At 37.9% G+C, this 23,952-nt stretch overlaps 1 protein-coding gene across 13 annotated transcripts in view; it reads right to left on the reverse strand.

The window, feature by feature from the left end:
• The window catches only part of INPP4B (inositol polyphosphate-4-phosphatase type II B), an 849,925-nt gene that overhangs the window by 232,977 nt on the left and 592,996 nt on the right, over nucleotides 1-23,952 (reverse strand). For all 13 annotated transcript variants that reach the window (XM_063637640.1, XM_055276001.2, XM_063637634.1 and 10 more), the window contains one exon: nucleotides 16,415-16,487. In XM_063637640.1, the coding sequence (XP_063493710.1) occupies nucleotides 16,415-16,487 (73 nt within the window). The remainder of the gene's footprint in view (nucleotides 1-16,414; nucleotides 16,488-23,952) is intronic.

A 23,952-nucleotide genomic window follows, 5' to 3' on the forward strand; every position in this document is an offset into this window, starting at 1 on the left:
ATCACATGGAGAAAATATATTTTTGTTAATATAAAATGAATATCATCTGATTTTGACAAGGTAGTGAATTTAGTAATGCATGAATGAAAAGAAAAATGGAAAAACTTGGCATTTACTTTTGGCTGGAATTCATCAGGACTCAAAATTAGTATAGCAGGGACTAGTTTTGAGAATCTTAAAATATTCTGAATCATTCATTGTTTTGGATGGGGGTGGTAATGAGGAGAAAGTTATCTCAATATTTAGCTCAATTGTGTAGTATTGTGAAAGTCAATTAAAATCTATGGTGCTACATGAGGTAGAACAAACTTTATTATTATGATTATACTTTAAGTTCTGGGATACATGTGCAGAACACGCAGGTTTGATACATAGGTATACACGTTCCATGGTGGTTTGCTGCACCCATCGACAAGTCATCTACATTAGGTATTTCTCCTAATGCTATCCCTCCCCTAGCCCCCCACCCCCTGACAGGTCCCAATGTGTGATGTTCCCCTCCCTGTGTCCATGTGTTCTCACTGTTCAACTCCCACTTATGAGTGAGAACATGTGGTGTTTGGTTTTCCATCCCTGTGTTAGTTTGCTGAGAATGATGGTATCCAGCTTCATCCATGTCCCTGCAAAGGACGTGAACTCATCCGTTTTTATGGCTGCATAGTATTCCATAGTGTCTATGTGCCTTTTTTTTCTTTTTTTTTTTTTTTTTTTTTGATACAGCGTCTTGCTCTCTCCCCCAGTCTGGAGTGCAGTGGTGCGATCTCGGCTCACTGCAAGCTCCGCCTCCCAGGTTTACATCATTCTCCTGCCTCAGCCTCCCGAGTAGCTGGGACTACAAGTGACTGCCATCACGCCAAGCTAATTATTTTTTTTTGTATTTTTAGTAGAGGCAGGGTTTCACTGTGTTAGCCAGGATGGTCTCAATCTCCTGACCTCGTGATCCACCTGCCTCAGCCTCCCAAAGTGCTGGGATTACAGGTGTGAGCCACCAAGCCCGGCCCACATTTTCTTTATCCAGTCTATCATTGATGGGCATTTGGGTTGATTCCAAGTCTTTGCTATTGTGAACAGTGCTGCAATAAACATACGTGTACATGTGTCTTTATAGTAGAATGATTTATAATCCTTTGGGTATATACTCAGTAATGGGATTGCTGGGTCAAATGGTATTTCTGGTTCTAGATCCTTGAGGAATCTCCACACTGTCTTCCATAATGGTTGAACTAATTTACACTCCCACCAACAGTGTAAAAGCATTCCTGTTTCTCCACATCCTCTCCAGCATCTGTTTCCTAACTTTTTAATGATCGCCATTCTAACTGGCGTGAGATGGTATCTCATTGTGATTTTGATTTACATTTCTCTAATGACCAGTGATGATGAGTTTTTTTTCATATGTCTGTGGGCTACATAAATGTCTTCTTTTCAGAAGTGTCTGTTCATATTCTTTGCCCACTTTTGGATGGGTTTTTTTCTTGTAAATTTGTTTAAGTTCCTTGTAGATTCTGGATACTAGCCCTTTGTCAAATGAATAGATTGCAAAAATTTTCTCCCATTATTTAGGTTGCCTATTCACTCTGATAATAGTTTCTTTAGTGTGCAGAAGCTCTTTAATTTAATTAGATCCCATTTGTCAATTTTGGCTTTGGTTCCCATTGCTTTTGGTATTTTAGTCATGAAGTCTTTGCCCATACCTATGTCCTGAATGGTATTGCCTAAATTTTCTTCCAAGGTTTTCATGGTTTTAGGTCTTATGTTTAAGTCTTTAATCCATCTTAACTTTTTGAATAAGTTGTAAGGAAGAGGTCCAGTTTCAGTTTTCTACATATGGCTAGAGAGTTTTCCCAACACCATTTATTAAATAGGGAATCCTTTCCCCACTGCCAGAATTTTATTGAGGATTTTCACATCGATGTTCATCAGGGATATTGGCCTGAAATTTTCTTTTCTTGTTGTGTCTCTGCCAGGTTTTTGTATCAGGATGATGCTGGCCTCATAAAATGAGTTATGGAGGAGTCCCTCTTTTTCTATTGTTCGCAATATTTCCAGAAGGAATGGTACCTGCTCCTCTTTGCTTGTTTGTGTCAGATTTGTCAAAGATCAGATGGTTCTAGATGTGTGGCATTATTTCTGAGGCCTCTGTCCTGTTCATATATATATAAATATATATATATATATCTATCTCTGTTTTGGTACCAGTACCATGCTGTTTTGATTACTGTAGCCTTGGAGTATAGTTTGAAGTCAGGTAGCATGATGCCTCCAGCTTTGTTCTTTTTGCTTAAGATTGCCTTTGCTATATGGGCTATTTTTTCTTTTTGTTTCATATGAAATTTACAGTAGTTTTTTCTATTTCTGTGAAGAAAGTCAATGGTAACTTGATGGGGATAGCATTGAATCTACAAATTACTTTGGGCAGTATAGCCACTTTCATGATATTAATTCTTCCTATCCATGAACATAGAATGTTTTTCCATTTGTTTGTGTCCTTTCTCACTTCCTTGAGCAGTGGTTTGTAGTTCTCCTTGCAGAGGTCCTTCATATCCCTTGTAAATTGTATTCCTAGGTATTTTATTCTCTTTGTAGCAATTGTGAATAGGAGTTCACTCATGATTGGCTCTCTGTTTGTCTATTATTGGTGTATAGGAATGCTTGTGGTTTTTGCACACTGATTTTGTATTCTGAGACTTTGCTGAAGTTGCTTATCAGCTTAAGGAGATTTGGGGCTAAGTCGATGGGGTTTTCTAAATACAGAATCATGTCATCTGCAAACAGAGACAATTCGACTTCCTCTCTTCCTATTTGAATACCCTTTATTTCCTTCTCTTGCCTGATTGCCCTGGCCAGAAATTCCAATACTATGTTAAAAAGGAGTGGTGAGAGAGGGCATCCTTGACTTGTGCCGGTTTTCAAAGGGAATGCTTCCAGCTTTTGCCCATTCAGTATGATATTGGTGTGGGTTTGTCATAAATAGCTCTTATTATTTTGAAATACATTCCATCAATACTTACTTTATTGAGAGTTTTTAGCATGAAGGGGTGAATTTTGTCAAAGGCCTTTTCTGCGTCTATTGGGATAATCATGTGGTTTTTGTCATTGGTTCTGTTTATGTGATGGATTATGTTTATTGATTTGTGTATGTTGAACCAGCCTTGCATCCCAGGGATGAAGCCTACTTGACCGTGGTGGATAAGCTTTTTGATGTGCTGCTGGATTCAGTTTGCCAGCATTTTATTGAGGATTTTCGCATCGATGTTCATCAGGGATATTGGCCTGAAATTTTCTTTTTTTGTTGTGTCTCTGCCAGGTTTTTGTATCAGGATGATGCTGGCCTCATAAAATGAGTTAGGGAGGAGTCCCTCTTTTTCTGTTGTTTGGAATAGTTTCAGAAGGAATGGTATCAGCTCCTCTTTGTACCTCTGGTAGAATTTGGCTGTGAATCAGTCTGATCCTGGTCTTTTTCTGGTTGGTAGGCTATTAATTACTGCATCAATTTCAAAACTTGTTATTGATCCATTCAGGGATTCAACCCTTCTGGTTTAGTCTTGGGAGGGTGTATGTGCCCAGGAATTTGTCCATTTCTTCTAGATCTTCTAGTTTATTTGCATAGTGGTATTTGCAGTATTCTCTGATGGTAGTTTGTATTTCTGTGGGATCAGTGGTGATCTCCCCTTTATCATTTTTATTGTGTCTGATTCTTCTCTCTTTTGTTCTTTATTAGTCTGGCTAGTCTTCCATCTACTTTGTTAATCTTCTCAAAAAAACAGCTCCTGGATTCATTGACTTTTAGTAGGGTTTTTTTGTGTCTCTCTCTTCTTCAGTTAGACGGAATACAAAATTTTTAATGAGACTTAAGGAAAATAATAAATTATTTTATTCCAAACCTAAATAATTACATTTGAAAATCTTTCTCAAAGAAAGAAAAATAATTGAGTTTTCTGTTATCTGAAGTATAAATTCAGATAAGATACACCTGTTGTTTACCATTTAGCAAGCATTATTGTATTCTTGTATGGAAGAGCCTGTGTGTGCTCAGGAGGGAAGGAAGGCATCACCCCTCCTGCACCTGCCCTCCAGCCTCCTGTGCTCCCATCTACTCTAGGCACCTTCCACTCCCAGGATATGTTTATATTGTACATCACCAGAATGATGCTTCACTGGCTGCTGACCACCCCCATCCCAAGATCAGTTTAGCTCTGTGCATTTTTCCCTTTAAGAGGGTATTAGTGAATGGATTGCATCTATATCCGGACTCCAAGACTATCAATTTTTGAAGCCTTTTCCCCATGAGATTTAAGAAAGAAAAGCACCCTTTCCTCCCCCTCCTTTCCCTCTCTCTGTCTCTATCTCTCTGTCTCTGTGTTTCTCTTTTTTTTTTTTTTTTTTTTTGAGATGGAGTTTTACTCTTGTTGCCTAGGCTGCAGTCCAATGGCGTGATCTTGGCTCACTGCAACCTCCACCTCCCGGGTTGAAGCGATTCTCCTGCCTCAGCCTCCCAAGTAGCTGGGATTACAGGTGCCCTTTACCACACCAAGCTAATTTTTTGTATTTTTAGTAGAGATGGGGTTTCACCATGTTGGCCAGACTGGTCTTGAACTTCTGACCTCAGGTGATCTGTCCACCTCTGCCTCCCGAAGTGCTGGGATTTCTCTCTCACTCTGTGTGTGTGTGTGTGTGTGTGTGTGTGTGTGTATGTGTTTAGGCTTAAGAGTCACCATTATTTAAAGGGCCATGTGGGGAAATCAACTCTTTTGCTTGGTTCTCTTCAAATCTCAGTGGCACATTCAGCAGGCCTGGAAATTTTTATTCCTTACAATGAATTTTTTTTTTACCAATAAATTATTCACCAAATTCTAACTGATTGGAGATTTCTAGAAATCTCCTCTCAATGGGAGAGGGTACATGCTAAATAATGAAGAATTCAATTTATAACATTTAAGTGCCCAGAGGTTGTTAATATAAAATGATACAGACTGCAAATAAAGAAGCAATGTTCCTTCCTCCTAAGTAGCTTACAATCTAGTATCTTCTTCAAAACAACAATAGTAAGTGGTTTAACCCTATTTGGTGAAAAAGAATCAAAGCTGTGAAGCAAGAAGTACAAATATCAGTAAGTTCTCCACATAGGAGGGCGAACTGCACATATTTATGACTAACTGCAGCACAGTCTCCTCATCTTTGTTTGGATTCCAACTCACACAGTCATGGAAATCATGGTTGTTAGGTATACAAAAATACTGTATCAGATCTAATGCTTGCTGAGTGGGGGAAACTCACTCTAAACGGGACCATAATGGGAAACTTTGTGACAGGGTCTACTAGCTTCTTAGATTTGGCATGGTAATTTGAGGGTCTACGGGCTGAAGTACTCTGTAGAATTATATAATAATTTTACCAAAAAAAGAGAGAATTAAGAAATTTACACAGAATTGTCTTTAAAACATTTTTTTAATGTTCTATCACTGGTCAGACTTTTAACTGTAAATAATAACCCCTGAGAAAGAAAACTATAAATGCCAAATATTCCTCCATATAAAACTGATGAAAATGAATACTTTCATGAAGTGTTTCTAAAAAGAAGGAGAACAATGCAAACGCTAACCTATGCTACATCAACTCCAAACATTTGAGAGCCAAAAAGGAAGTCAAACCTGTTTAGATTAATTTGGTCATTTTAAAATAAATGAAAGGCAAAGAAGCTGAACTGTCTTTCAGGATGAAACTGCTGGTTGAAAAACCTAGGCTTTAAAATCATTTTTTCTGTCAGCACATCCAGTGTTCTTGTATTAATACTACCAGAGCCCATTTATCATTGCTGTGCTGCAGACAAGGTGCCTCAGTTAGTGTGACTTAGGCACCAAACTCCATGACTGTGTGAAAGACCTACCATCTCCCCTTCTATACAGTCAAGACTCACTTCCCCTACCCCCATTTCCACCTCACCTCCAATAGAAAATAGTTTAAAGTTTTCTTAGTACTATTTTACTTAAACAAATAAGCAAATAATTAAAGATGTCTACTTTTTAACAACTTAATTTTATGAGTTATATTGTTAGAAAGTCAAACTAAGTAAGAGCTTCACATATCTATTACATACCGTGTCTTCTAGTGTGCCTTGTTTGTATTCCCATGTAATTAAGGTATTTACATATCTTTCTTATGGAATTGTAAATTCTGTCCCACCTCTTTCTTATTCTCTCTCTCCTTCCACCCTAAATTCCCCAGATTCCCAACATACACATTCAACTTGCAAGGGCATGAAAAGGATGAGGGGTTAGGGGAAAGTGTTTTTCTTCTTAGTTTTACAACAGATAAGTGAACTTCCTGATTTATACCAAAATCTCTAGAGTTGTAAATAGAACAGTGAAGAACTGATAAATGAGATATGACATTCTCTCCCACTCAGTAAGTACTTCAAAACTCACTGGAGACTGAAAAGCTCCATTTAAGACATTAATACAAAGACTTGAGAAGAATCTCAATAGCTTACTTTGCCTACAGATTAAAGAAGTACCACATGGGTATAGAATGGATTAATTTCAAAGTTGCTGAGTTTAGATAGATAAATAAATAGAACAAAAGATTAAAGTGCCCAGGCCAAATTCATATACATATTCTATATCTGCACAATGCACCTTTATATTTTGAACAGAAACATTTTATGAATAGCACTTAGTTGTATTTTTATAACGTTTTTAAAAATCCAGTCTTTATAACATTTGACTTTCATTAAGTCTCATCTTCCCCTAATATAAGATGACTCCAAGAAAATATCTGTGGCAAATATCCTAGGTTCTGAGTGGTCCTCCAGGTTGACTGGACTAAAGACGTTTAGAAATGTATTCAGAACTAAGTGGACTGTCACCACCAAACTGTCATCTCCATAAAACGAGAAAAGCAATAATTAATCATCTTTCACTCCATAAAGTATATTTAAATTGCAGAATGCAGCTGCTCCCATCAATTTTATGTCAGTAGTTTTTGTCATATTACAATTTATATGTAACAAACAAATACCCTGGTAGTCTGGAAGAATTAGTATGGCTTCCAAGACTTATGCCTTACAGAGTTTATGGCACAGCTATGGAGAGGTAAAGATCTATTTTTCAATATGATCTCTCTGTCTCTTCTTCCATAAGTAATATGTTTGCTTGATTTTAAAGTAATGTTTCTCTTTCTCCTTGAAATTTATACTTAACCAATAAGCATCACAAAATGCCACTTCTTTTTGTGTGTATAAAAAAGTTACAGGGTTCGGCCGGGCACAGTGGCTCACGCCTGTAATCCCAGCACTTTGGGAGGCCGAGGCGGGCGGATCACAAGGTCAGGAGATAAAGACCATCCTGGCTAACACGGTGAAACCCTGTCTCTATTAAAAATACAAAAAACTAGCCGGGCGAGGTGGCGGGTGCCTGTAGTCCCAGCTACTCCGGAGGCTGAGGCAGGAGAATGGCGTGAACCCCGCGGGGTGGAGCCTGCAGTGAGCCGAGATCGCGCCACTGCACTCCAGCCTGGGTGAAAGAGTGAGACTCCTTCTCAAAACAAAATAAAACAAAAAAGTTACAGAGTTCACATAAGTCAATGATTAAAATTTGTCTTATAATTACAGTACAGATGATGTTGGTGATAACCTGAATCAAGCTATATTTAACATGAACTTAATATCCCACTCAAATTTATTTTTAAAAATTAACATTTAATGAATGACATAAATTATGGTTTATGAACATATTAAAGTAAATAACTAAAGGTTTAGTCAACTTTCAGGTGAAAAACAAACGTGAGGAGGACCCTTTGATAATACTTTAAATATTTTAAGAGCACTAATAACTCAGCTGCTTTTAGGATGTATGGTTGATTTATTAATAGCTGTCTGGGTAGACACTTCAAAACACTATTTAGTACATACCCCACAATACTATATCTTTCATAAAAACTAAGAAAAATCCCATCTCATTTGGCTGTAGGTTGAGAAACACCTGTTCTTCCTTGGGTTAATTCTTCATTCTGTGTAAGTGGACTTGATGTTTTTAAACATATTTCTCAATTACATTGTATTTTATTTATCTGTGTATATAAACAGAGCCAAAGGGATGCCTCTCCTTCCCCATTCCCTATTGTTGGCTGCCTCTTGCAAGAGAAAACTGCTAATAATTTAGGGGTTATGTATTTGTAAGCCACTGAAGTTCTGCATTATTCATTAACCTGATTATCATGCTACCTATGTCACTGCTTAAATGTACAACATGGAAGGGCTAGAAAAAAGAGTAAAGTATTTTACTGTGACACCAATTTGTTGATTAATGCCTTCTTAGTAATACCACAGCCTATTGCTTGTGAGCAAAGGCCTTGGAATCAAACTGGGTTTAAATTCTGTACCCATTGTTTAATGCATAGGTGATCTTGAAGACTTCCTCATTCGTGAAATATGGATAATGATAGTACCTTCCTCATAGCACATGTCAGAGGATTATCTAAGACAAGGTATATAAGGTATTAGCATATTGCCTGTCACTATAGCAGTCATTATTTACTAACGGTCATTTAATTTACATTATCATTTAAAAATTGATTCCATAATTTTACATACTCATATTATCATATATTTTAACTGTACTATATGTCTCAATTTTATTCATAAATACATTTAATATACAGTTTAATACCTTGTTGAAATGCAAACATATTATGTGAATAATGCAGTATACACATATATACCCAAGAATGTACACATGTGATTATTAAGTTTTCCTACTGAATCCATATATCTATTGTTATTATTTTTTCCTTTTTTAATTTTATTTTATTATTATCATACTTTAAGTTTTAGGATACACATGCACAATGTGCAGGTTACATATGTATACATGTGTCATGTTGGTGTGCTGCACCCATTAACTCGTCATTTAGCATTAGGTGTATCTCCTAATGCTATCCCTCCTCCCTGTCCCCACCCCACAACAGTCCCCGGAGTGTGATGTTCCCCTTCCTGTGTCCATGTGTTTTCATTGTTCAATTCCCATCTATGAGTGAGAACATGCGGTGTTTGGTATTTTGTCCTTGCGATAGTTTGCTGAGAATGATGTTTTCCAGTTTCATCCATGTCCCTACAAAGGACATGAACTCATCATTTTTTATGGCTGCACAGTATTCTATGGTGTATATGTGCCATATTTTCTTAATCCAGGCTATGGTTGTTGGACATTTTGGTTGGTTCCAAGTCTTCGCTATTGTGAATAGTGCTGCAATAAACATACGTGTGTATGTGTCTTTATAGCAGCATGATTTATAGTCCTCTGGGTATATACCCAGTAATGAGATGGCTGGGTCAAATGGTATTTGTAGCTCTAGATCCCTGAGGAATCGCCACACTGACTTCCACAATGGTTGAACTACTTTACAGTCCAACCAATAGTGTAAAAGTGTTCCTATTTCTCCACATCCTCTCCAGCACCTGTTGTTTCCTGACTTTTTAATGATGGCCATTCTAACTGGCTAGAGATGGTATTTCATTGTGGTTTCGATTTGCATTTCTCTGATGGCCAGTGATGATGAGTATTTTTTCATGTGTTTTTTGGCTGCATAAATGTCTTCTTTTGAGAAGTGCCTGTTCATGTCCTTCACCCACTTTTTGATGGGGTTTTGTTTTTTTTGTAAATTTGTTTGAGTTCATTGTAGATTCTGGATATTAGCCCTTTGTCAGATGAGTAGGTTGTGAAAATTTTCTCCCATTTTGTAGGTTGCCTGTTCACTCTGATGGTAGTTTCTTTTGCTGTGCAGAAGCTCTTTAGTTTAATTAGATCCCATTTGTCAATTTTGGCTTTTGTTGCCATTGCTTTTGGTGTTTTAGACATGAAGTCCTTGCCCATGCCTATGTCCTGAATGGTAATGCCTAGGTTTTCTTCTCGGGTTCTTATGGTTTTAGGTTTAACATGTAGGTCTTTAATCCATCTTGAATTAATTTTTGTATAAGGTGTAAGGAAGGGATCCAGTTTCAGCTTTCTACATATGGCTAGCCAGTTTTCCCAGCACCATTTATTAAATAGGGAATCCTTTCCCCATTTCTTGTTTTTGTCAGGTTTGTCAAAGATCAGATAGTTGTAGGTATGCGGCGTTATTTCCGAGGGCTCTGTTCTGTTCCATTGATCTATATCTGTTTTGGTACCAGTACCATGCTGTTTTGGTTACTGTACCCTTGTAGTATAGTTTGAAGTCAGGTAGCGTGATGCCTCCAGCTTTGTTCTTTTGGCTTAGGATTGACTTGGCAATGCGGGCTCTTTTTTGGTTCCATATGAACTTTAAAGTAGTTTTTTCCAATTCTGTGAAGAAAGTCATTGGTGGCTTGACGGGGATGGCATTGAATCTATAAATTACCTTGGGCAGTATGGCTATTTTCATGATATTGATTCTTCCAACCCATGAGCATGGAATATTCTTCCATTTGTTTGTATCCTCTTTTATTTCACTGAGCAGTGGTTTGTAGTTCTCCTTGAAGAGGTCCTTCACATCCCTTGTAAGTTGGATTCCTAGGTATTTTATTCTCTTTGAAGCAATTGTGAATGGGAGTTCACTCATGATTTGGTTCTCTGTTTGTCTGTTATTGGTGTATAAGAATGCTTGTGATATTTGTACATTGATTTTGTATCCTGAGACTTTGCTAAAGTTGCTTATTAGCTTAAGGAGATTTTGGGCTGAGACAATGGGGATTTCTGGATATACAATCATGTCATCTGCAAACAGGGACAATTTGACTTCCTCTTTTCCTAATTGAATACCCTTTATTTCCTTCTCCTGCTTAATTACCCTGGACAGAACTTCCAACACTGTTGAATAGGAGTGGTGAGAGAGGGCATCCCTGTCTTGTGCCAGTTTTCAAAGGGAATGCTTCCAGTTTTTGCCCATTCAGTACAATATTGGCTGTGGGTTTGTCATAGAGAGCTCTTATTATTTTGAGATATGTCCCATCAATACAAAATTTATTGAGAGTTTTTAGCATGAAGGGTTGTTGAATTTTGTCAAAGGCCTTTTCTGCATCTATTGAGATAATCATGTGGTTTTTGTCTTTGGTTCTGTTTATATGCTGGATTACATTTATTGATTTGCATATGTTGAACCAGCCTTGCATCTCAGGGATGAAGCCCACTTCATCATGGTGGATAAGCTTTTTGATGTGCTGCTGGATTTGGTTTGCCAGTATTTTATTGAGGATTTTTGCATCAATGTTCATCAAAGATATTGGTCTAAAATTCTCTATTTTGGTTGTGTCTCTGCCAGGCTTTGGTTTCAGGATGATGCTGGCCTCATAAAATGAGTTAGGGAGGATTCCCTCTTTTTATATTGATTGGAATAGTTTCAAAAGGAATGGTACCAGTTCTTCCTTGCAGCTCTGGTAGAATTCGGCTGTGATTCCATCTGGTCCTGGACTCTTTTTGGTTGGTAAGCTATTGATTATTGCCACAATTTCAGAGCCTGTTATTGGTCTATTCAGAGATTCAACTTCTTCCTGGTTTAGTCTTGGGAGGGTGTATGTGTCCAGGAATTTATCCATTTCTTCTAGATTTTCTAGTTTATTTGTGTAGAGGTGTTTGTAGTATTCTCTGATGGTAGTTTGTATTTCTGTGGGATCGGTGGTGATATCCCCTGTATCATTTTTTATTGCATCTATTTGATTCTTCTCTCTTTTCTTCTTTATTAGTCTTGCTAGCGGTCTATCAATTTTGTTGATCTTTTCAAAAAACCAGCTCCTGGATTCATTAATTTTTTGAAGGTTTTTTTGTGTCTCTATTTCCTTCAGTTCTGCTCTGATTTTAGTTATTTCTTGCCTTCTGCTAGCTTTTGAATGTGTTTGCTCTTGCTTTTCTAGCTCTTTTAATTGTGATGTTAGGGTGTCAATTTTGGATCTTTCCTACTTTCTCTTGTGGGCATTTAGTGCTATAAATTTCCCTCTACACACTGCTTTGAATGTGTCCCAGAGATTCTGGTATGTTGTGTCTTTCTTCTCGTTGGTTTCAAAGAATATCTTTATTTCTGCCTTCATTTCGTTATGTACCCAGTAGTCATTCAGGAGCAGGTTGTTCAGTTTCCATGTGGTGGAGCGGTTTTGAGTGAGTTTCTTAATCCTGAGTTCTAGTTTGATTGCACTGTGGTCTGAGAGACAGTTTGTTATAATTTTTGTTCTTTTACATTTGCTGAGGAGAGCTTTACTTCCAACTATGTGGTCAATTTTGGAATAGGTGTGGTGTGGTGCTGAAAAAAATGTATATTCTGTTGATTTGGGGTGGAGAGTTCTGTAGATGTCTATTAGGTCTGCTTGGTGCAGAGCTGAGTTCAATTCCTGGGTATCCTTGTTAACTTTCTGTCTCATTGATCTGCCTAATGTTGACAGTGGGGTGTTAAAGTCTCCCATTATTATTGTGTGGGAGTCTAAGTCTCTTTGTAGGTCACTCAGGACTTGCTTTATGAATCTGGGTGCTCCTGTATTGGGTGCATATATATTTAGAATAGTTACCTCTTCTTGTTGAATTGATCCTTTTACCATTATGTAATGGCCTTCTTTGTCTCTTTTGATCTTTGTTGGTTTAAAGTCTGTTTTATCAGAGACTAGAATTGCAACCCCTGCCTTTTTTTGTTTTCCATTTGCTTGGTAGATCTTCCTCCATCCTTTTATTTTCAGCCTATGTGTGTCTCTGCATGTGAGATGGGTTTCCTGAATACAGCACACTGATGGGTCTTGACTCTTTATCCAATTTGCCTGTCTGTGTCTTTTAATTGGAGCATTTAGTCCATTTACATTTAAAATTAATATTGTTACGTGAGAATTTGATCCTGTCATTATGATGTTAGCTGGTTATTTTGCTCATCAGTTGATGCAGTCTCTTCCTAGCCTCCATGATCTTTACAAGTTGGCATGATTTTGCAGTGGCTGGTACCGGTTGTTCCTTTCCATCTTTAGTGCTTCCTTCAGGAGCTCTTTTAGGGCAGGCCTGGTGGTGACAAAATCTCTCAGCATTTGCTTGTCTGTAAAGCATTTTATTTCTCCTTCACTTATGAAGCTTAGTTTGGCTGGATATGAAATTCTGGGTTGAAAATTCTTTTCTTTAAGAATGTTGAATATTGGCCCCCACTCTCTTCTGGCTTGTAGAGTTTCTGCTGAGATATCTGCTGTTAGTCTGATGGACTTCCCTTTGTGGGTAACATGACCTTTCCCTCTGGCTGCCCTTAACATTTTTTCCTTCATTTCAACTTTGGTGAATCTGACAATTACGTGTCTTGGAGTTGCTCTTCTCCAGGAGTATCTTTATGGCGTTCTCTGTATTTCCTGAATCTGAATGTTGGCCTGCCTTGCTAGATTGGGGAAGTTCTCCTGGATAATATCCTGCAGAGTGTTTTCCAACTTGGTTCCATTCTCCCCGTCACTTTCAGGTACACCAATCAGACGTAGATCTGGTCTTTTCACATAGTCCCATATTTCTTGGAGGCTTTGTTCGTTTCTTTTTATTCTTTTTTCTCTAAACTTCCCTTCTTGCTTCATTTCATTGATTTCATCTTCCATCACTGACACCCTTTCTTCCAGTTCATCGCATTGGCTCCTGAGGCTTCTGCATTCTTCTCGTAGTTCTCGAGCCTTGGCTTTCAGCTCCATCAGCTCCTTTAAGCACTTCTCTGTATTGGTTATTCTAGTTATACATTCGTCTAAATTTTTTTCAAAGTTTTTAACTTCTTTGCCTTTGGTTTGAATTTCCTCCTGTAGCTCGGAGTAGTTTGATCATCTGAAGCCTTCTCTCAAGTCGTCAAAGTCATTCTCCGTCCAGCTTTGTTCCATTGCTGGTGAGGAACTGTGCTCCTTTGGAGGAGGAGAGGCACTCTGCTTTTTAGAATTTCCAGTTTTTCTGCTCTGTTTTTTCCCCATCTTTGTGGTTTTATCTACTTTTGGTCTTTGATGATGGTGATGTACAGATGGGTTTTTGGTGTGGATGCCCTTTCTGTTTGTTAGTTTTCCTTCTAACAGACAGGACCCTCAGCTGCAGGTCTGTTGGAGTTTGCTATAGGTCCACTCCAGACCCTGTTTGCCTGGGTATCAGCAGCGGAGGCTGCAGAACAGTGGATTTTCGTGAACCGCGAATGCCGCTGCCTGATCGTTCCTCTGGAAGTTTTGTCTCAGAGGAGTACCTAGCCGTGTGAGGTGTCAGTCTGCGCCTACTTTGGGGTGCCTCCCAGTTAGGCAGCTTGGGGGTCAGGGGTCCGGGACCCACTTGAGGAGGCAGTCTGCCAGTTCTCAGATCTCCAGCTGCGTGCTGGGAGAACCACTACTCTCTTCAAAGCTGTCAGACAGGGACATTTAAGTCTGCATAGGTTCCTGCTGAATTTTTGTTTGTCTGTGCCCTGCCCCCAGAGGTGGAGCCTACAGAGGCAGGCAGGCCTCTTTGAGCTGTGGTGGGCTCCACCCAGTTTGAGCTTCCTGGCTGCTTTGTTTACCTAAGCAAGCCTGGGCAATGGTGGGCACTCCTCCCCCAGCCTCACTCCCGCCTTGCAGTTTGATCTCAGACTGCTGTGCTAGCAATCAGCGAGACTCCGTGGGCTAGGACACTCTGAGCCAGGTGCGGGATATAATCTCCTGGTGTGCCGTTTTTTAAGCCCATCGGAAAAGTGCAGTATTAGGGTGGTAGTGACTTGATTTTCCGGGTGCCATCTGTCACCCCTTTGACTAGGAAAGGGAACTCCCTGACCCCTTGCACTTCCCGAGTGAGGCAATGCCTCGCCCTGCTTCGGCTCACACATGGTGAGCTGCAGCCGCTGTCCTGTGCCCACTGTCTGGCACTCCCTAGTGAGATGAACCCAGTACCTCAGATGGAAATGCAGAAATCACCCGTGTTCTGCGTCGCTCACGCTGGGAGCTGTAGACTGGACCTGTTCCTATTCAGCCATCTTGGCTCCCCTCATATCTATTGTTTTAACAACTTTATGAGCTATATAATTAGGAAGTCAAACTAAACAAGAGCTTCACGCTGTCTTCTAGTGTTTCTTGTTTTGGATAATACATGATTCAATAGCTAAAGGAAATTTACAGTCATGTGTAGTTTGACAAGGGGATATGTTCTGATAAAGTAGTCATTAGGCAATTTCATTATGGTGCAAACATTGTAGAGTACACTTACAGATACCTAGATGGTAGAGCCTATTACACACCTACGCTCCATGGTATTGCCTATTGCTACTAGGCTACAATCTGTATAGTATGTTACTGTGCATAAAACTGTAGGTAACTGTAGCACAATGGTAAGTATTTATGTACCTAAACATATCTAAACATAGAAAAGGTACAGTAAAAATGTGGTGTAAAAGATTAAAAATGGTACATCTGTAAAGGGCACTTACCATGAATGAAGCCTCCAGGGCTGGAAGTTGCTCTGGATGAGTCAGTGAGTGAGTGGTGGGTGAATGTGAAGGCCTAGAACATTACCATACACTACCGTAGACTTGATAAACAGTGTACACGTAGGCTACAACATTTTAAAAATCTTTTCTTTCTTCAATAATAAATTAACCTAGGATTACTGTAACTTTTTTACTTTACACACTTTTAAATTTTCTTAACTTTTTGACACTTTTATAACATTTAGCTGAAAACACAAATACATTGTACATCTATACAAAAGTATTTTTTCTTGTTTCCTTAGTCTATAACTTGTTCTTATTTTTACTTAAAAATTTTTTTTTTTTACTTTTTAAATCTTTTTGTTAAAAACTGAGACAAAAACACACACCTTAGCCTAGGCCCACACAGGGTCAGGATCATCAAGATGTTACTAGGCGATAGAAATATTTTAGCTGTGTTATAATCCTGTAAGACCACTGTCATATATGTAGTTGGCATTGACCAAATGTCATTATGCAGCACATGATATTTGTTTTTTGTTTATTTGTTTTTTGAGATGGAGTATCACTCTGTCTCCAGGCTGGAGTGCAGTGGCGTGATCTTGGCTCACTGCAACCTCCACCTCTCAGGTTCAAGTGATTCTCTTGCCTCAGCCTTCAGAATTGCTGGGACTACAGGCATGGGCCACCACGCCCAGCTAATTTTTGGTATTTTTAGTAGAGACGGGGTTTCACCATGTCAGCCAGGATGGTCTCAATCTCTTGACCTCGTGATCCGCCCACCTCGGCCTCCCAAAGTGCTGGGATTATGGGCGTGAGCCACTGCGCCTAGCTGACCATATTTGTTTTGCAATATAGGTAGTACATTTATCTTTCCTGTGGAATTGTACAATCTCCCCCCATTCTGCTGGCCCCTTATGATTTCCTAGTGTATTTACTAAGCTTCATAAACTGTGAGAATGCTGGTTCAGTGTTGATTTTACATAAAATTAAAATTCATTTTCACATGAAACTAAGTATTTAAAACTGAGTTACATACCTGAATTCAAAAAAGGTAAGTTATCTTTTCCACTCACACTTTCTGGGGCTGTACATTCACATAACAGGGCACACTAGGAAAAAATGTAAAAAGAAAAAATTTGAAAACAATCAAAATAAGAAATGATATTATTTTATTTGCAAAACATAAGGCTATGCACATGGTTTCAAAAAGTTTTGAATAAAATACTTTTTAAAAACTTTTTCTAGCTTTATCTTTACTATGAAGAGTGTTAACTTGTGATTTACTTAAATGTATATATAATATGCTTATATAATTGTAGAGGGTACTCAGGGAAAAAATTAAAAAGAGAAAAATCATTATCCTCAACATGCTAGTGATATGTTCCTAGCACAGTAAATCATATTTGACAAGCTGAATCATTTTGTATTTCTTTCACCTGAGCTAATTTCAGATCAATAGAAAGCAAATTATTTTCTAGAGTTTAAGTAACTGCAACTTTAAATAAAAGACAAAATATGTTGAAGCCACTAGTTACATAGGGCAAAAGCTTATTTTGTCTCCAGCAAAAATGGAGCAAGCACTTGCTCAAAAAGTATGAGGATCATTTATAAATAAGCTGATCTCTGGAATCCATAATGAATTGATTAAGCTCCTGACCTTTACAGTACTGTCAGTTTCTCAATAGAAAGAGAGAAGAGATACAGAAGAGCACAAAGACATGTTCCTAGTGAATGAACCATGATGGGAGAGAATGTCCCAGACAATTCCTCACTAAATGCGGTACTCTCCCTCAGATTCCTATGAAACTGTAATGGAAAGAGCAAACAAAATTCTTCTGGCCCCAGGAGTTGGACGAAATCTATTTTCACATAGGCAGACTCTAGCATTTGTGTCTTCAAATGAGTTTCCTTTTATCTTTAGAAAAAAATATAGGGGTGGGAGTGGGGAAAGGGAAGAGGAGAGTGAATTTTAGAGCAAATATACCCAATATAAACAAGTAAATGCAAACAGAACAAAGCAAACATACACACAAAAATTGCAGAAAGTTCTTTTGGTGACGAGGTCTAAGGGAACCAGCCATCCTTCTGTAAGTTCTGCATGGCTCTGCTCAAGGGGTTCTGAGGGCTCTATCAGCCTTGCTTGAGCTATTTCCCCACTGTTCTGTCTCCTTCCACCTCTCCTTCCCCAGGCACTGGCCCTCTTTAAGAATCATGTACACTGAGATCACTTTTAACAATGGAATGTATACGTTCCTCAAACATTTTGAGGAAGAAGACAAAGAATTCAAAACACTGATTTAAATGTTACTTTCTGTTTTCTTACAGTCTACTGCTTATTCCACAATCATAACATTCATCACATTACTCAGTAAATTTTTTGATGGGGTACAAAAGTGCCTTCATAATTTCTTTATTGAGGTCCTAGTTGACTGAAAGAACGAATGACTGAAAATAGCTCTTAAAATTTGATGTTCTCTAAATCACATTTCTGACCACCCAGAAGTCAGAGGTGCACTTCCTCTAATCCACAGCAAGTTTGGAAATGCACTTCCTAAATCACTAGAATGATGTTCAATGATACTAGAAATACATAAAATTTTAATTTCTCCTATTTTCAATATTTCCTCTAATTCTTTTAGCCTATACGGGGCTGTTAAAATAATTTTTCATCAACGTTATATTCATCATATCAGTGTTCTACTCTATAATGAATAATAACTACTTATTTAGCTCAGAGTCTTATGGCTTACAGGGGAGTACACGATCTGTTTCTCCCTGCCCCATGAATCTCGGCCCTCAACTCCAACCGCTCCTCCTCGACCCCTTGCTCCAGTCACACTGGCCTACTTGCTGCTCTTTCAACACAACAAGCATGCTGCCACCTCGGGGCCTTTGCTGTTGCTATTGATGCTACCTAGAATTCTTATTCCTGACATAGATCCACATCTCACTCCCTTATTTCCTGGAAGTTTCAGCTCAAACATCACATTATCAGTGAATCTTTCCCTAACCAACATCTAGTATAAACAACCATGCCAAACACCACCTATTCCTTTTACCCTATCTTTTTTTCTGTATAGCATATAGCACCAATCAATAATATATTACCTGTTATTTTAATTGTTTACTTCCCCTGAAGGCACCATCTGTGTCTCTCTGGTTCACTGCTGAATCTCCAGAACCTAGTAGAATGCTTAGAACTTAGTAGGTGATATTTTTGATAAATGAATGATGATTATTTGCCTACAAATATTCTCTATAGGTTAAGGCTGATTATAATATTTTCAGTTTTATATTTGGAGGAAATAAGGGGATAAGACCTTCTGAGACTGGTCCCTAGCAACTCAAAGACTCCACCTTTCCTCTGAGTGCTGCTGATAAACTACAATGAAAATAGTACTTCAAAGAACAGGAGCAACATGGCCTGAGAAAAGCAGAAGGTTTTCAGTAGGGGATGTATTAGTATTCCACTTATACTATTTTTGCTGGTATCATGAATAAGTAAGACATTTTCTTTCCTTTTGTAGAAATCACAATCCCTTTGGTCACTAGTGCTATGCTGCATTCCAATACAACACAGATCTTAAACTAATAGGAGAGGCAAGGAAGGGGCTGAACTAAACTAAGCCTCTCCTATGCCTCACTGGAGGATGCTCCTAACAATGCTTCAATCCTGACAGGAAGCTGATCATCTCTGCTGCAGGCAAAGAAGGGCTGTGCTCAATGGGAGGCCTTTTCCTGTCTCAAGCAATCCTTTTGGCTGTTACTTATTGGGTTTTCTCATTTTTCACCTGATTTGATTATTTGGTTCTTACTTATCCTTTCTCTAATAGCATTGTCTTTGACTACTTTGAAAGTTATTCTGTAAGTTTCTTTATTTTTCTTCCACAGTCCTACACTCTTCACTACATGCCATCTTATTTATTGATCCACCAATTGTTATGGAGTTATATGCAGCCACATATTCTCTCTTCTATAGGATGATTTTTAGCTTTACTTCTTTATTTCTTTAAAGTAAAATTGACTTCATTTATTCATTTATTTCTGAGTTAGACTGTTTCAGGCACTGGGGATAAAGGAGGGAACGAAAATAGACAAATAGTTTTGTCTCATGAAGTTTAATACTAGTGAGGAAAATAGACCACAAATGAGATAAATTTGTGAAATATATATATATATATATATATATATATGACATTGAACAATGACAAGTACTAATCACAAAAATAATGCAGAGAAAGGAGACAGAAAGCTTTGAGGTAGACACTGCAATCTTAGATAGGGTTGCAGGAAAGGCTTCAGTGAGGAGGTGACATTTCTGCATAAAGAGCAGAAGGAAATAAGTGAACCACAAAATTACCTGGGGAAAACACTTCAAAGGTAGGTGGGAAAACAAAGTGCAGGGGCCTTGAGTTGGCAGTGTACCTGAAACGCTCAGGAACAACAAGGAAGACGATGTGACTGGACTGTAGTGAGCAAAAAAGAGGAGTTGGGGAGGAGGTCAAAGAAGTAATGAAGTAGCCGGGGTTGGGACGGGGAGACTCCTGTAAGACTGTGTTTGGTCACTGAAGGGCTTTGAGTTTATACTTTCAGAGAGTTGAGAAGCTGTGAGAGGAAAGACATGTCCTAAGTTTCATTTAAATAGGATCACTTTGTTGCTCTGTTGAAAATAGACTGATGTAGTGACATGTGGTGGCAGATCGGGGAGAGAAAAGGAAAAAATTGGGGAGACTTTTAAGTCATTACTGTAAATATCCAGATGATAGACAACATTGGTAGCAGTGAAAGGGCCAAAAGTTGTTAAATTCTGGTTTCATTTAAAAGGTGCAGTCAACAGGATTTGCTGACATATTAACTGTGAGTTTATGAGAGGCAGAAAGGAGTCAAAGATGACTCCAATAAAAGAAAAAATGTTTTGGGTATATAATGCAACATTCATCTACTATGTTAGTTTCGAAAAAAGACAATTTTAGTATTTCTCTTGTAATTTTTTCTTTCTACTACTATGTGGTTTTAATGCTTTATCTTCTATTTCTATGTGTGTATATATTGAAGTTTGAAACAATCTAATATGGTAAATGACCCTCTGAGCAATCTTCCCTTGATAATAAATATGTGTTCATAATATGATTTATGGAAACAAGAAAAAGAAAGCAAACGTATGTGAGAAGAAAGAGTTTGGATATTCACTTATATTTTATTCCATGCTCTGGAATTTAAGACTCAAGATTAAAATGTAGTATTTTATATAAAGGTACTGTTATGGACTGAACTATGTCTTCCAAAGTTCATATGTTGAGGCCCCAGCCTCCAATATGACTATATTTGGAGATAAGGGCCTATATTATGGAGGTAACTAAGATTAAAAGAGGTCATAAAGATGGGGCCTTAATACTACAGGGCTGGTATTCTTACAAGAAAAGGAGGAGATACCAAAACACTATCTCTCCTTCTCTCCCTTCCTTTCTCCTTTCCTCTCTCTTTCTCTCTCTCTCTCTCCCTCTCTCTCCCTCCTTCCCTCCCTCCCCCCACTTCCCCTTCCTGCTTACACACAGAAGATAGATCACCTGAGAAGGTAGCAAGAAGGCAGCCATCTGCAAGCCAAGTAAAGAGCCCTCACCAGGAACTGAACAGGCTGGCACCTTGATCTGGGACTTCCTAGCTTCCAGAACTGTGAGAAAATAAATTCCTGTTGTTCAAGCCATACCGTTTATGGTATTTTGTCATGGCAGCCCAAGCTGAGCAATATCAGTATCACTCTCTTATTTACGTCTACATTAGATAACATGTGTCACTTTCATGGCACATGACTATGGTGCTAATAGAAGTTTCATTCCTTTGTCCCTAGCTCATGCAAACCAATGAAAGCAATGTTATTTTAAGAATAACTTCTATTTCAGTTACTTTCTCTTTCCATAATGACAGTCATTCATGTCTCAAATCACCATTAGTAACAGATAATATTAATTGATTTTCTATGGATTTTTATTTAGCAGATGTACAAGGGTCCATGCATTTGCAGTTCTAAAAAACGCTCTAGGTGATTCTAATCACACTTTGAAAAACACTGAGATAAAGTTATTTACACAATAAATATCATGCATGTTGGGCCTTACTATATATCTCAAACATCCATATTCTTAAAGATTGCCAAGAGAGTTTACAGTTACTTTATTAAAAATTTGCAAAAAGGTCAAGGTTTACAAATAATCCAGACAGGGCAGAGCTGATGCCAAAATGTTTGATGTGTTTACCATTTTAGTCAGCTTATGACTCACACATGGTGTGTACTGCCACTGCCACCTCCTATTTCTGGAACAGCTCAGTTAAGTCTTTTTTAAGTTCATGTTCCTAAGCCAGAAACACTATGTAGGATTTGGGTGGGGGCATATCTCTAGGTATCAAGTTCTCCATTTATGAAGAGTATAATTCAGTTGGCACTACCTTATACTGTAGTGACATAGTCTGGAGTCAAAGGGTGGGCTAGTTTTGAAGAAAGTGGAAAAGTGGCTGGTAATATATTTAGAATCAGAGAAAGGAGCTCTACTTTGAAATGGGAAGTGTTTCTGCTACTGGTCTCCTGGTACACAGTTACAGGTCTAGGCATAATTATCTGCCTATTTCTGCTCTGTGTCCCCAGTTTAGCTTCCGAATCCTCCTTTCTTGATCTTGATGCAAGTATTCATGTGATAGTGACAAAGATGAGTCTTATATAGAACTACAAAACAAACAAGGATGGAATGAAGGGATCCAGCCCTAAGACAGTGTTTTGAATGCACAAACCCAAGAAAGTCTGCTCCAAAACTTTACCATGGCCCTGATATTAGTTAATAACCTGATTTAAACCTTGGGCATTCTTAAAATATTTTTATAATGTGGGATATATTCCAAGGAGAGGGGAGGGTAACAGAGAAGAGCAAGGTTTAGGGTAGCAGAGAAGACTCTAGCCTATTCTGGGAAAAAGAAAAAAAAAATTTGAAAGAAAATCTTTGATATTTTTGTGAAGTTAATAATTTGTTAAGTGTTGGATAAATACCATCTTCCATGCAGCAGTTTCCTGGGTAAGAAAAATCAAACATGCTCCAAGATAAGAGACACTAAACCAGAAAATAAGTCACAATGGGCCTTTTTTTTAAATGTTCATTTATAAAGCTTTTCTTTTACAATCAAGAACAAGACAAAGATGTCCATTCTTACCACTTCTATTCAATGTTATACTGAAAGTTCTAGCTGGAATGATCAGACAAGAAAAAGAAATAACAGGTATCCAAATAGGAAAGGAAGAAGGGAAATTGTCTTTGTTCGCTAATAACGCGATCTTTTATGTAGAAAACCCCAATGACGCAACCAAAAGAAAAAAAAATCAGTTAAAACTGATAAATTCAGTAAAGTTGAAGGATACGCAACCAACTCACAAAAATCAGTAATGTTCTTTACACTGACAACAAACTATTTGAAAAAGAAATTAAGAAATCAATCCCATTCACATTAAAAAAAATACTTATAAGTAAATTTAACCAAGGATTTGGAAGATCTGTATACTGAAAACTATAAAACATTAATGAAAAAAGTTGTAGATGACACAGATAAATAGAAAAGTATCCCATGCTCGTGGATTGGAAGAATTAATACTGTTAAAATGTCTATACTACCCAAAGCAATATACAGATTAAATGAATCCCTATCAAAATTCCAATGTCATTTTTCATGGAAATAAATGTTAAAAATCCTAAAATTCTTCAGAAACCACAAAAGAGCTTGAAGAGTCAGTTATCTTGAGTAAAAAGAATAAAACTAGAGGAATCATGTCAGCTGACTTCAAAGTCTATTATAAAGCAAAGCTATCATAATCAAAATGGCATGTTACTGGCATAAAAACAGACACACTGACCAATGGAACAGGGCAGAAAGCCTACGAATAAATCCACACATATATGGGCAATTTGTTTTCAGCAAAGGTACCAAGAACACAGAATGGAGAAAGGGCAGTCTCTTTAACAAATTATGTTGGGAAAACTAGATGTTCACATGCAGAAAAATAAAATTGGACCCTTATCTCATGCCATGTTCATGCACAAAAATCAACTCAAAATGAGTTAAAGACTGAAAAATAAGCCCTAAAACTATAAAAGTACTAGGAAGAAAATATTTAAAAATGCTCCATGACATTGTTCTGGGCAAGATTTCTGTAATATGACCCCAAAAGCACAGGAACAAAAGCAAAAATAAACAAATGGCATTGTATCAAACTAAAAAGCTTCTGCACAGCAAAGGAAACAATAAGGAAACAACTCATGGATTGGGATAAAATATTTGCAAACCATACACCTGATAAGGAGCTAATATTCAAAATATATAAGAAACTAAACTCAATAGCAAGAAAACAACCCAATAAAAAATGGACAAAGGACCCGAAAAACACTCGTAAAAGAAGATATACAAATGGCCAACAGATATATTTAAAAACACTCATCATCACTGATTATCAGGAAAATGCAAATTAAAACTATAATGAGATACTATTTCACATATGTCAGAATGGCTATTATCAAAATGATGAGAGAGGCCAGGCAC

Source organism: Symphalangus syndactylus, chromosome 4, assembly GCF_028878055.3.
Source record: "Symphalangus syndactylus isolate Jambi chromosome 4, NHGRI_mSymSyn1-v2.1_pri, whole genome shotgun sequence".
Lineage (NCBI taxonomy): Eukaryota > Metazoa > Chordata > Mammalia > Primates > Hylobatidae > Symphalangus > Symphalangus syndactylus.